The sequence below is a fragment of the Lagenorhynchus albirostris genome, chromosome 7, assembly GCF_949774975.1.
Source record: "Lagenorhynchus albirostris chromosome 7, mLagAlb1.1, whole genome shotgun sequence".
Lineage (NCBI taxonomy): Eukaryota > Metazoa > Chordata > Mammalia > Artiodactyla > Delphinidae > Lagenorhynchus > Lagenorhynchus albirostris.
Window position 1 is genome coordinate 87,538,027 of NC_083101.1, and position 12,790 is coordinate 87,550,816.

The following is a 12,790-nucleotide window of genomic DNA, read 5'->3' on the forward strand; positions in this document are numbered from 1 at the left end:
AATTAAAAACACTCTAAAAGGAATCAATAGTACAATAAGTGAGGCAGAAGAATGGATAAGTGACCTGGAAGATAAAACAATGGAAATAACTACCACAGAGCAGAATAAAGAAAAAAGAATTTAAAGAATTGAGAACAGTCTCAGAGACCTCGGAGACAACATTAAACACACCAACATTCAAATTATAGGGGCCCCAGAAGAAGAAGAGAAAAAGAAAGGGACTGAGAAAATATTTTGAAGAGATTATAGTTGAAAACTTCCCTAATATGGGAAAGGAAAGAGTCAGTCAAGTCCAGGAAGTTCAGAGAGTCCCATACAGGATAAATCCAAGGAGAAACATGCCAAGACACATATTAATCAAACCATCAAAAATTAAATACAAAGAAAAATATTAAAAGCAGAAAGGGAAAAGCAACAAATAACATACAAGGGAATCCCCATAAGGTTAACAGCTGATCGTTCAGCAGAAACTCTGCAAGCCAGAAGGGAGTGGCAGGACATATTTAAAGTGATGAAAGGGAAAAACCAACAACCAAGATTACTCTACCCAGCAAGGATCTCATTCAGATTCAATGGAGAAATTAAAACCTTTACAGACAAGCAAAAGCTAAGAGAATCAATCACCACCAAACCAGCTTTACAACAAATGCTAAAGGAACTTCTCTAGGCAGGAAACACAAGAGAAGGAAAAGACCTACAAAAACAAACCCAAAACAATTAAGAAAATGGTAATAGGAATATATATACTGATAATTACCTTAAATGTAAATGGATTAAATGCTCCAACCAAAAGACATAGACCAGCTGAATGGATACAAAAACAAGATCCGTATATATGCTGTCTACAAGAGACCCACTTCAGACCTAGGGACACATACAGACTGAAAGTGAGGGGATGGAAAAAGATATTCCATGCAAATGGAAATCAAAAGAAAGGTGAAGTAGCAATACTCATATCAGATAAAATAGACTTTAAAATAAAGACTGTTACAAGACACAAGGAAGGACACTACGTAATGATCAAGGGATCATTCCAAGAAGAAGATATGAGAATTATAAATATATATGCACCCAACATAGGAGCACCTCAATACATAAGGCAAACGCTAACAGCCATAAAAGGGGAAATCGACAGTAACATACTAATAGTAGGGGACTTTAACACCCCACTTTCACCAATGGACAGATCATCCAAAATGAAAATAAAAACGGAAACACAAGCTTTAAATGACACATTAGACCAGATGGACTTAATTGATACTTATAGGACATTCCATCCAAAAACAACAGAATACACTTTCTTCTCAAGAGCACATGGAACATTCTCCAGGATAGATCACATCTTGGCTCACAAATCAAGCCTTGGTAAATTTAGGAAAACTGAAATCGTATCTAGTATCTTTTCTGACCACAATGCTGTGAGACTACATATTAATTACAGGAAAAAATCTGTAAAATATACAAACACATGGAGGCTAACAATACACTACTAAATAACCAGGAGATCACTGAAGAAATCAAGAGGAAATCAAAAAATACCTAGAAACAAGTGACAATGAAAACACGGTGACACAAAACCTATGGGATGCCGCAAAAGCAGTTCTAAGAGGGGAGTTTATAGCAATACAATCCTACCTCAAGAGACAAGAAACATCTCAAATAAACAACCTAATTTTAAACCTAAAGCAATTAGAGAAAGAAGAACAAAAAAACCCCAAAGTTAGCAAAAGGAAAGAAAACATAAAGATCAGATCAGAAATGAATGAAAAAGAAATGAAGGAAACAATAGCAAAGATCAATGAAACTACAAGCTGGTTCTTTGAGAAGATAAAGAAAATTGATAAACCATTAGCCAGATTCATCAAGAAAAACAGGGAGAAGACTCAATAGAATTAGAAATGAAAAAGGAGAAGTAACAACTGACACTGCAGAAATACAAAGGATCATGAGAGATTAGTACAAGAAACTATATGCCAATAAAATGGAAAACCTGGAAGAAATGGACAAATTCTTAGAAAAGCACAACCTTCGGAGACTGAATCAGGAAGAAATAGTAAATATGAACAGACCAATCACAAGTAATGAAATTGAAACTGTGATTAAAAATCTTCCAACAAACAAAAGCCCAGGACCAGAAGGCTTCACAGGCAAATTCTATCAAACATTTAGAGAAGAGCTAACATCTATCCTTCTCAAACTCTTTCAAAATATAGCAGAGGGCGGAACACTCCCAAACTCATTCTACAAGACCACCATCACCCTGATACCAAAAACAGACAAAGATGTCACAAAGAAAGGAAACTACAGGCCAATATCACTGATGAGATAGATGCAAAAATCATCAACAAAATACTAGCAAACAGAATCCAACAGCACATTAAAAGGATGATCAAGTGGGGTTTATCCCAGGAATGCAAGGATTCTTCAATATACACAAATCAATCAATGTGATACACACCATAGTAACAAACTGAAGGTAAAAACCATATGATAATCTGAATAGATGCAGAAAAGGCTTTTGGCAAAATTCAACACTCATTTATGATAAAAACCATCCAGAAAGTAGGCACAGAGGGAACTTACCTCAACATAATAAAGGCCATATATGACAAACCCACAGCCAACATTGTTCTCAATGGTGAAAAAGTGAAACCATTTTCTCTAAGATCAGGAACAAGACACGACTTCCCACTCTCACCACTATTATTCAACATAGTTTTGGAAGTTTCAGCCACAGCAATCAGAGAAGAAAAAGAAATAAAAGGAATCCAAATCAGAAAAGATGAAGCAAAGCTGTCACTGTTTGCAGATGACATGATATTATATGTAGAGAATCCTAAAGATGCTACCAGAAAACTACCTGAGCTAATCAATGAGCTTGATAAAGTAGCAGGATACAAAATTAATGCACAGAAATCTCTTGCCTTCCTATACACTGATGATGAAAACATCTGAAAGAGAAATTAAGGAAACACTTCCATTCACCATTGCAACAAAGAGAATAAAATACCTAGGAATAAACCTACCTAGGGAGACAAAGGCCTGTATGCAGAAAACTATAAGACACTGATAAAAGAAATTAAAAGTGATACAAACAGATGGAGAGATATACCATGTTCTTGGATTGGAAGAATCAACATTGTGAAAGTGACTATACTCCCCAAAGCAATCTATAGATTCAATGCAATCCCTGTCAAACTACCACTGGCATTTTGCACAGAACTAGAACAAAAAATTTCACAATTTGTATGGAAACACAAAAGACCCCAAATAACCTAAGCAATCTTGAGAAAGAAAAATAGAGATGGAGAAATCAGGTGCCTGAACCTCAGACTATACTACAAAGCTACAGTAATCAAGACAGTATGGTACTGGCACAAAAACAGAAATGTAGATCAGTCAAACAGGATAGAAAGCCCAGAGATAAACCCATGCACATATGGTCACCTTATCTTTGATAAAGGAGGCAAGAATATACAATGGAGAAAAGGCAGCCTCTTCAATAAGTGGTGCTGGGAAAACTGGATAGCTACTTGTAAAAGAATGAAATTAGAACACTCCCTAACACCGTACACAAGAATAAACTCAAAATGGATTAAAGACCTAAATGTAAGGCCAGACACTATAAAACACTTAGAGAAAAACATAGGCAGAACACTCTATGACATAAACCACAGCAAGATCCTTTTTTACCCACCTCCTAGAGTAATGGAAATAAAAACAAAAATAAACAAATGGGACCTAATGAAACTTAAAAGCTCTTGCACAGCAATGAAACCATAAACAATACAAAAAGACAACCCTCAGAATGGGAGAAAATATTTGCAAATGAAGCAACTGACAAAGGATTACTCTCCAAAATATACAAGAAGCTCATGCAGCTCAATATCAAAAAAAAAAACCCAATCTATAAATGGGCAGAAGACCTAAGTAGACATTTCTCCAAAGAAGATATACAGATTGCCAACAAACACACGAAAGGATGCTCAACATCACTAATCATTGGAGAAATGCAAATCAAAACCACAATGAGATATCATCTCACACCGGTCAGAATGGCCATCATCAAAAAATCTACAAATAAATGCTGGAGTGGGTGTGGAGAAAAGGGAGCCCTCTTGCACTGTTGGTAGGAATGTAAATTCATACAGCCACTATGGAGAACAGTATAGAGGTTCCTTAAAAAACTAAAAATAGAACTACCATACAACCCAGCAATCCCACTACTGGGCCTGTACCCTGAGAATTCCATAATTCAAAAAGAGTCAAGTACCACAATGTTCACTGCAGCAGTATTTACTATAGCCAGGACATAGAAGCAACCTAAGTGTCCATCAACAGATGAATGGATAAAGAAGATGTGGCTCATATATACAATGGAATATTACTCAGCCATAAAAAGAAACGAAATTGAGTTATTTATAGTGAGGTGGATGGACCTAGAGCCTGTCATACAGAGTGAAGTAAGTCAGAAAGAGAAAAACAAATACTGTATGCTAACACATATATATGGAATCTAAAAAAAAAGGTTCTGAAGCACCTAGAGGCAGGACAGGAATAAAGATGCAGATGTAGAGAATGGACTTGAGGACACGGGGAGGGGGAAGGTTAAGCTAGGAAGAAGTGAGAGCGTGGCATGGACATATATACACTATGAAATGTAAAACAGCTAGCTAGTGGGAAGCAGCCGTATAGCACAGGGAGATCAGCTCAGTGCTTTGTGACCACCTAGATGGGTGGGATAGGGAGTGTGGGAGGGAGACGCAAGAGGGTGGGGATATGGGGATATATGTATACATATAGCTGATTCACTTTTTTACACAGCAGAAACTAACAAAACATTGTAAGGCAATTATACTCCAATAAAGATGTAAGAAAAAACACACATAACTGCCACATGAACCATTTAGAAACAACACAGAACTAAGTGGCCACTGCTTTAAACTGAATTACCAAGATGAGGTAATCACAGTGAATGAGTAGGGAAAAGACAAACTCTCAAACATAAACAGATATAGAAGATAGATACCAGCAGAGAGGGCTAATTGCTGTGCTGTTCTCTCAGTAAAGAGAGAAAATGATTAAACTATAAAAGGCAAATTTGTTTCCTTGACATGGGGAGAATAAGTAAACTCTCCAGATCTAAGAGCACACTTGTTGTAGAAAAAGCTGTTAAGAATATTCAACACGATTAATACAGCAGCCATGAACTCTCCATAAAAATACTACCATACATCAGAATCAACCAATTAGGAATCAAATCAAAATAATGAACTCTGGAATGGAGACACTGTGATAAAAGGGTGCTGACTACTGTATCCATTTAATATGGAACAGATTCAAACAACTGTGGGATTATAATTACACAATAGGATGCTACACTGTAAAAGAAGACACGGAGGGGCGGAAACATGGGAAGAAGTATGCAAACGTCATCATTCATAGCAGAGAAGCCATATATACCATCAGAAATTGAAAAATATATATATTTGAACGTCAACAATTCTTTTTGTTGAACTCTAATTTCTCTTTTCTCCATTCAGTTCAGTTAAACTACATTTCATACGTGCATGCAACTTGCAGTCCTCACCTTAAGTAAGCCTTCAAACACAGCCAGCATGACTAATGGTAGCACAGTCCCTCATATGATGCAAGCTGAAGTTTACAGGGTCGGCTATAACGTGGTCTTGCCAAAAACTGTTTAATCTGAATGTAATCAAGCCTTTAGATCTAACTTTCAGTTTAAAAAACAGAGAGTAAGTTAAGTGAGACTTCAAAAAATAAATTAGACAACCCATAATATGGGACACTTTACAACACACCTGGCCCAGGCTTTTCAAATTCAGTTTCAGGGGAAAGAGGTGGAATGGGGGACTTTTCTAGATGAAAATAAACTAAAAAGACATAACTGTGTGCGTTGCATGAATTTTGATTGGATCTTAATTCAAATGTTTAAAACAACCATAAAAACATCTTGGGGAGGGCTTCCCTGGTGGCGCAGTGGTTGAGAGTCCGCCTGCCGATGCAGGGGACACGGGTTCGTGCCCCGGTCCGGGAAGATTCCACATGCCGCGGAGCGGCTGGGCCCGTGAGCCATGGCCGCTGGGCCTGCGCGTCCGGAGCCTGTGCTCCGCAACGGGAGAGGCCACAACAGTGAGAGGCCCGCGTACCGCAAAAAAAAACAAAATAATAATAATAATCTTGGGGAATAATTGGAATGATTATAGATTTGGTATTAGATTATTTTAGGAAATTACTGTTAAATTTGTTAAGAACAAAAAGGATACTACGTAGGAGAATATCCATATTTCAGGAGAGGCATGTTGAAATATCTGAGTGTAGTGTCATGATGTATGCAGCTTATATTCAGTCATTCAGGGGAAAATGCAAATATAGCAAAATGTTAATTACTGAACCTCAGTGGTATGTGTATGGGTGTTCATTGTACTTTGCTTTCCACTTTTCTGTGTGCTTGAAACTTTTCATAATAAAAAGTGGTGGAGGGACTTAGGTGATCCTCAAAAAATTAAATAAATAAAAGCCCCCCGCACTCCATTTCCCACTCCTTTTTGGATTAAAGAAAACAATTTATAAAGAAATGAGTAAATAAGCAGCATCTATAATATATACTTTATATAAAAAGTAATTCAGTCTATGAATCTTTCTCCAATCCATCCATCTATCTAAAAAGATGTCTGAAGTTATCGCCTAATGTCAATTTAGTAATTTTTTAAATTTTACCCTAATATTTTTCTTTTGTTTGAATTCTTTATCATGATCACACAGAATGACTTTTCTTTAAAAAAATATTGATTCTAGGTAGTGGGACTATGCAATATTATTACTGTCTTCTTCGTACATTTCTGTATTTAAATAACTCCCAATTTTAACTGAATTATTTTAGGAGTGAATGCAAGGAAGTAAAGACAGTGTGTGTGCACAACTCTTTGAAGAGTCGGACTCTGAAAGGAACAGAGAAATGAGCACCCATGTGGATCAAGGGAGGGTTATTTTTGCTTGAGAAACCTAAACATGTTTTAAGCCGGTAGAGAGAGCTTGCTGACGCAGAATAGAGGAGGATCATGAAAGGAGCCGGGAGAAGGGGACATCCAGAAGTGGGGAGCTGGACCTTCCACAGGAACAAGATGCTCCCTCCATCACAGCAGAAAGGGGACATCATCTGATGGTTTCAATTTCCTCAATGAAGTATCAGAGGAGAGTGGAGGATGGGGGTGTGGGAGGTTTCAGGGTAAAAGAGAAAGTGGGAAGGAGTCCTTTCTGTGACAAGGAAAGCAATCCCCCAGAAGGAACGAGCAGGTGGTACTAGAGCCGGTTGAAGCTTGTGATCATCAATTCAACATCAACCCAGCCAGCCCGGAAGTGTTTTTTCTCCCAGGACAGTCGGAGCTGCTCAATGCTGAAGGAAGGATGCAGAAGGTAGGCTGTGCAGGACAAGTACCAGCCAAGACGGGAGCTGGAAAGGAGCCTTGTGGCTTCCAGCGCAGGGGCCCTCCTGCTGGACCAGGAGGGAAGGGATGCCTGAAGGGTGATGTGGCAGAAATGAGCGGGGTTGCAGCACAGAGTGTGGACAATCCTGCACAGGAACCGGAGTGGCTGGCAGGGTCACACTGAGCACATGGCCCTAGGAGTGACCACAGGATGTGGGACAAGGTGGGCTGTGATGATTCAGCGTGCGTATCTCAAAGTCCTGAAGGCTTATGCGAGTCTGAGTGGAGAGGAATACCAGGACTCCACTAAATGAGCCACAGAAGCTCAGAAGCCATTACAGAGAGGGCAGAAAGTGAGTGCTGAGTCTGGACTCTCCACAGAGCAGGGGCAGTGGGAAGCTACGAGGACTCAACCCCACCTCCTGGCCACACCTGGGGTGTGACCAGGATCCAGCTCCTTTCCAGGGGTCAAATGGAACAGCATCTTTGGGAGAGAGCCGGTTTTCATCAGAGTAAGAGAAAATTAGGGCTGTTTTTGTTCTTTAATATAGACTTCCAGCACCCACCACTGGAGACTCGGATTCAATAGCTTTAAAAAAAAAAAAAAAACTCTCCAAGTGATTCACATTACCAAGCAAGTTTGGAAACCACTGTGTGAAATGATCCTAAAGCCTTCGATTGCATAAAAGTAGACACACAGCAAATATGGAGCAAATACTTGTTGAATTGAATACAGCTAAGTTTATATTTTTTATTAAGCATCATTAGTAAATCTTCACATGTCATAGAGAACAGTATTAAAATAGCAACAAGGGCTTCCCTGGTAGCGCAGTGGTTGAGAGTCCGCCTGCCGATGCAGGGGACACGGGTTCGTGCCCCGGTCCGGGAAGATCCCACATGCCGCGGAGCGGCTAGGCCCGTGAGCCATGGCCGCTGAGCCTGCACGTCTGGAGCCTGTGCTCCGCAACAGGAGAGGCCACAACAGTGAGAGGCCTGCGTGCCACAAAAAAAAAAAAAAAAAAAAAAAAAAAAGCAACAAAAATAACAACTCCAGACTGCCTGCACAACCCTCATGAATGTGATTCCGAAGAACCACTAGTGTCACCAAGTGGCCACAGATTCGTGCTTCTCCGTGTCACCCCAACAGGGTCTGACAGTCCAAGTCCTTCAAAGGCTCTCTCTGTCCAGCCAGGTAAATTTAGCATCTCAACGACCTAAAACTAACAAATAACTAAGACCACCCATCAGTCTTGTACCCCAACCAGACACAATCTACTCAAACCGTAAGAGAAAAAAACATCCCCTGAGCTACATTCCCGTAGTCCTGCAAATTAGGTGACTACAGAAAGGTCCTTCCTTCTATCCTACAACACAACATTCTGTCCTCAAACAGCTAATGTTTGGATCAGATTTCTATGGTTTATTGTTATAACCAAATCACCCCAACCCTCTTCCCCTCAAAAACGTGCTCCTAAACTATTTTGAAATGAGAGAATAAACAATGTTTTTTGAACAGGGCCCTCCAACTGTATATTACATTATGGAAATGTGAAATATCTGCTTATAAGGTTATAAGGGGCTTTGCCTTGCTGAGATAAAAACTCAACTTCCTCCTTCAATCATGGAACTCAAAATTTTAAAGATGAAAAGGCTAGAGCATGAGATGTCTCATATAAATTCTTTCTGGTCGGACACTATACTTCATCTTCCCAGCACTTAACCAGTGTTCATTGGTCCTGCTTCCAACAAGAAGACATATGTTTTTGGAGGCACTGACTGCCGTGGTCAGCGAGCACACTACTGAGTCAAGAGCAGAAAGCAGAGACTTATCTTCAAACTTCAACTGACGTAACTGTCAACACTCCCCCAAAGCCTATAATAGCATTATCTTGTTTTTTACGGTAGGTGTTTAAATTTTCTTTTTCTTTCATTCGCTTGCATTGTATATGAAATGATCCATGTTTATGTATCTATTCATTCTAATTTCTTTGAGGGAGGGTTTCTGTTCCCCACGGACACCAGCAAGCATGCTGCAACACACGAATAGACCTTGTAAAGCATATCAATAGCCCTAGGAACACCAGAAACTAACCCAAATCCATCCCTTCCCTCCATAACCACTGCTACCCTCCACCCCAGTCCAAGCCACCACTTAAAATTATCTAGAATATTACAATCCATTCCTGGCTCCAATACCATCAGTTTTTCGCCCACCCAAGAGCCAAAGAAATCTTGTTAATCATACAAATGATGCCATGTCACTACCCATGCTAAAACCTTCCAAGGGACTCCCAATTGCATTTAGACTAAAATGAAAACTATTTGTCATGGTCTCTCTACCTCCACCCTGGTCTCCCAATATCTGCTCTCAACACAGCAGCTAGAGGGAGTTAGATCATGTTACTCCTTTGCTTGACACCTTCCAGAAGCTCCCTCAGAGCTTCCGCAGTGGGCACAAAGGCCCTACACGATCTAGAAATCCATTACCCTGGGACCCTATCTAGTACCATTCCCACCTAAACTCCTTACTCTTCCATGCTGGAATGTTCTTCCCCCATCTCCCTCACATTATTCATCCCTTGGCTCAACTGTCACCTCCTTAATGAGACTTCACTGATCATGCTGAGACTGAAAACTCTTCCCCATGCCCATAGTCCCTAATTCCCTTTCCTTATTTTTTTCTCCTGACCACACAGCTGCATTTGACTTAATATAAATTCTACCAGTTTATTTACTGATCCACTAGAAGGCTCTGGGTATGCTCCAGGAATATGGATGGATGCTTCACGACATATGGAATTTTGATCTGCTTTGTTCACTTCTGTATGGCAAATGCCTAGAACAGTGCCTGGCATATAACAGGTGCTTAGTGAATATTACTGAATGAATGAAGGAACTGATTCTGCCTTCCCTGCCTACTTCCACGTTGTCTTTCCTACCTTCTACCACTTGCTCATTCTAGCCAGAATGACATTCTCTCTGTTCCTCCAGCAGGCGAAGCTCATGCCCACTTCAGCACATTTTCTTCTGTGTGTAATGCTCTAGCCCCAACCATTCCACCCCAGGCACTCTCATGGCATACCTGAAATCACCTTGCTTATTCATGAGCCCACCTGTTTATTTTCTGTCTCTACCGCTGATATGGAATCTCCACAGCAGGAGCTTTGCGTTTTTCACAGCTGCTTCCCTGGTGCCGGTGATGGGCTTGGCACATAGTAGGTGCTTGGTAAATATCTGTTAGAGGTGGAACCAGCCAAGCTCATGTAGGTCTCAGCTTTTGAAAGTATAAAATAAAAAGACGATACTCTTGACAGTCTCTTTGGGCTGAAGATACTCTAAGGTCTCGTTGGGCTCTTTATAAAATTCTGATTTTACATTTTTGCAGCACAGTATAGTTTACAAGGAGCCCTCACTTCTGACAGCTCGCACAGAGATCTGGGAGGTAATTCACAGAGTTGTAATTATCCAGCTTTTGCATCTGAAAAAACGACTCTGAGGCTGCCCTAAGAGGCACAGCTATTAAATGGTGGAGCTGGGTCTAAATTCACAGCTCTTTCAATGCCAATACAACGAAAGGAGAATTAAACAGGATTTTCTGGTCTTTACAAATAGGTTCAAGGAACTACAAATTTGCTGGTTTACTGCACATTCATCCAAAAAAGTATAGAATATGAATTTTTAATTGTTTTCCCCATTTTTCCATGAACATGCTGATAATCTGAGAATGAATGGTCAAACAATGCGAATAAACTTATCCACTCAGGACTTTTCTGATGATTGAACATCTTGATTTGTATAAAGAACAGTCACATTTGAAGAACACATTCAGATCACTTGCTCCAGCTCACCGGCACTTGTGAAAGCACTGGGAGGTAGCTCTACAAGCACAGTTGCGAGGAATGTCCTACAGCAGTAAGTGGCGGTGAGGTGTGCCCGCACTCACTGAGAGTAGAATGACTTTGCTAGGTTGTGGTTTGGTTTTCAGAACACTCTGAAGGTCCCGACCCTGTGAAAACGTGGTCCATGTGCCGAGCACACAGCCGCCCACATTGGCACGGGAGTCAGCAGTGAGGCTCCCCGCTCGCTGTTCCCGCCCGCCCGTGGACCAGGGCGCGGCCAAGGTGCACCGAGGGCAGGGGCAGCCCCGCCGCTCTCCCCCACCCGGGGACCTCGGGGGTCGGGGCAGCTCCCGCCGGACAGCGCGGCGCCGTAACGGGAAGGTCCCGGGACAGGTCGCCGCGGAGCAGCCGGGGGCCCCCGCGGACTCCGCCCGGACCTCTGGCGCCCGCCTCACCGGTAGGTGGTCAGCAGCGCCTTGTTAACCAGCACGAGGAGGAAGGAGCAGGTCCCGTAGAAGAGTGCAGACAGTAGCTTGGCCACCCGGGAGGGCAGCCGCGCGGAGGCGTGGTCCGTACCCGCGCCCTCGGCCTGGCGGCCTGCCGTCATGTCCCGCAGCTGCCAGTATCGGCCGCACTCCGGTCTGCGCTGCCCCAGTTCCGTCCCCGCCCCCGCCCCCGGCCGGCGCTGGAGAGGGCGCGGCCGAAACAGGAAGGGCCACGGCGGGAACCCTGCAAGTCCGAGAGCCCTGCCGGGCGCCCCACGCTGCCGGCGCGGGAGGAGCGGGTTCGGCTGCAGTTCGTCCTCAAAAGCACCACTCTCTGTGTCTAAAAGGAGAACAGAGACGGGTTTGGGAGAGTTTAAAGACCCTACTTTCCTCCAAACTGCTGCCTTGGTGAGAAGCGTTAAGACTTAGGGTTTGTTTTGCTTTCTTTTTTTCCAATATTTTTAACTGACAATTTACATACAATGAAATGCGGATTTTACGAGTCCACAGTCGATGTTTTGACAAATGCATACACCCGTGTAACCACCCAAGTCAAAACATAGAACATTTCCATCACCCCAAAAAGTGCCCTTTGTGTCCCACTGGTCGACCCCCCCCATTTCATTCTGATTTCTATTACCCTAGGTTAGATTTGCCTTTTCAGAAAATTCGTATAAATGAGCATGTACTCTTTCAAGGCTCTTTTCGCTTTTATTATTTTTGTGACTCACCCATGTTCGAGTCTTTTCATTGTTGAGTAGTACCACAATTTGTTTATCCATTCACTAGCTAGGTGGTGGGCATGTTTGGTTGTTTCCAGTTTAGGGCTATTACCAAAAAAATGCTTCCATGAACATTCGTGTACAAGTTTTTTTGTGTGAACGTATATTTTCATTTATCTTCGGGAAATACCTAGGAGTGGAATGGCTAGGGGTATAGTGGGTGCAAAGTCTCCAGGCTTTTCTTGCCTCTGGGTGCTTTAAGGCAGGTTCTCCCCCTACCCATTTCTTTTCTACAT

General features: G+C 41.8%; 1 protein-coding gene across 7 annotated transcripts in view; it reads right to left on the minus strand.

Annotated features, from left to right (window-relative positions):
- Window positions 1–11,937, minus strand: part of SLC35D2 (solute carrier family 35 member D2) — a 53,914-nt gene extending 41,977 nt beyond the window's left edge. For 6 of the 7 annotated variants that reach the window (XM_060155384.1, XM_060155382.1, XM_060155388.1 and 3 more), the window contains exon 1: window positions 11,743–11,937. In XM_060155384.1, the coding sequence (XP_060011367.1) occupies window positions 11,743–11,894 (152 nt within the window). In that variant the 5' untranslated portion in view covers window positions 11,895–11,937. Of the gene's footprint in view, window positions 1–11,724 lie in introns of all 7 variants that reach the window. The other variant, XM_060155386.1, reaches the window with a different exon arrangement.
- Window positions 11,938–12,790: the final 853 nt, after the last annotated feature.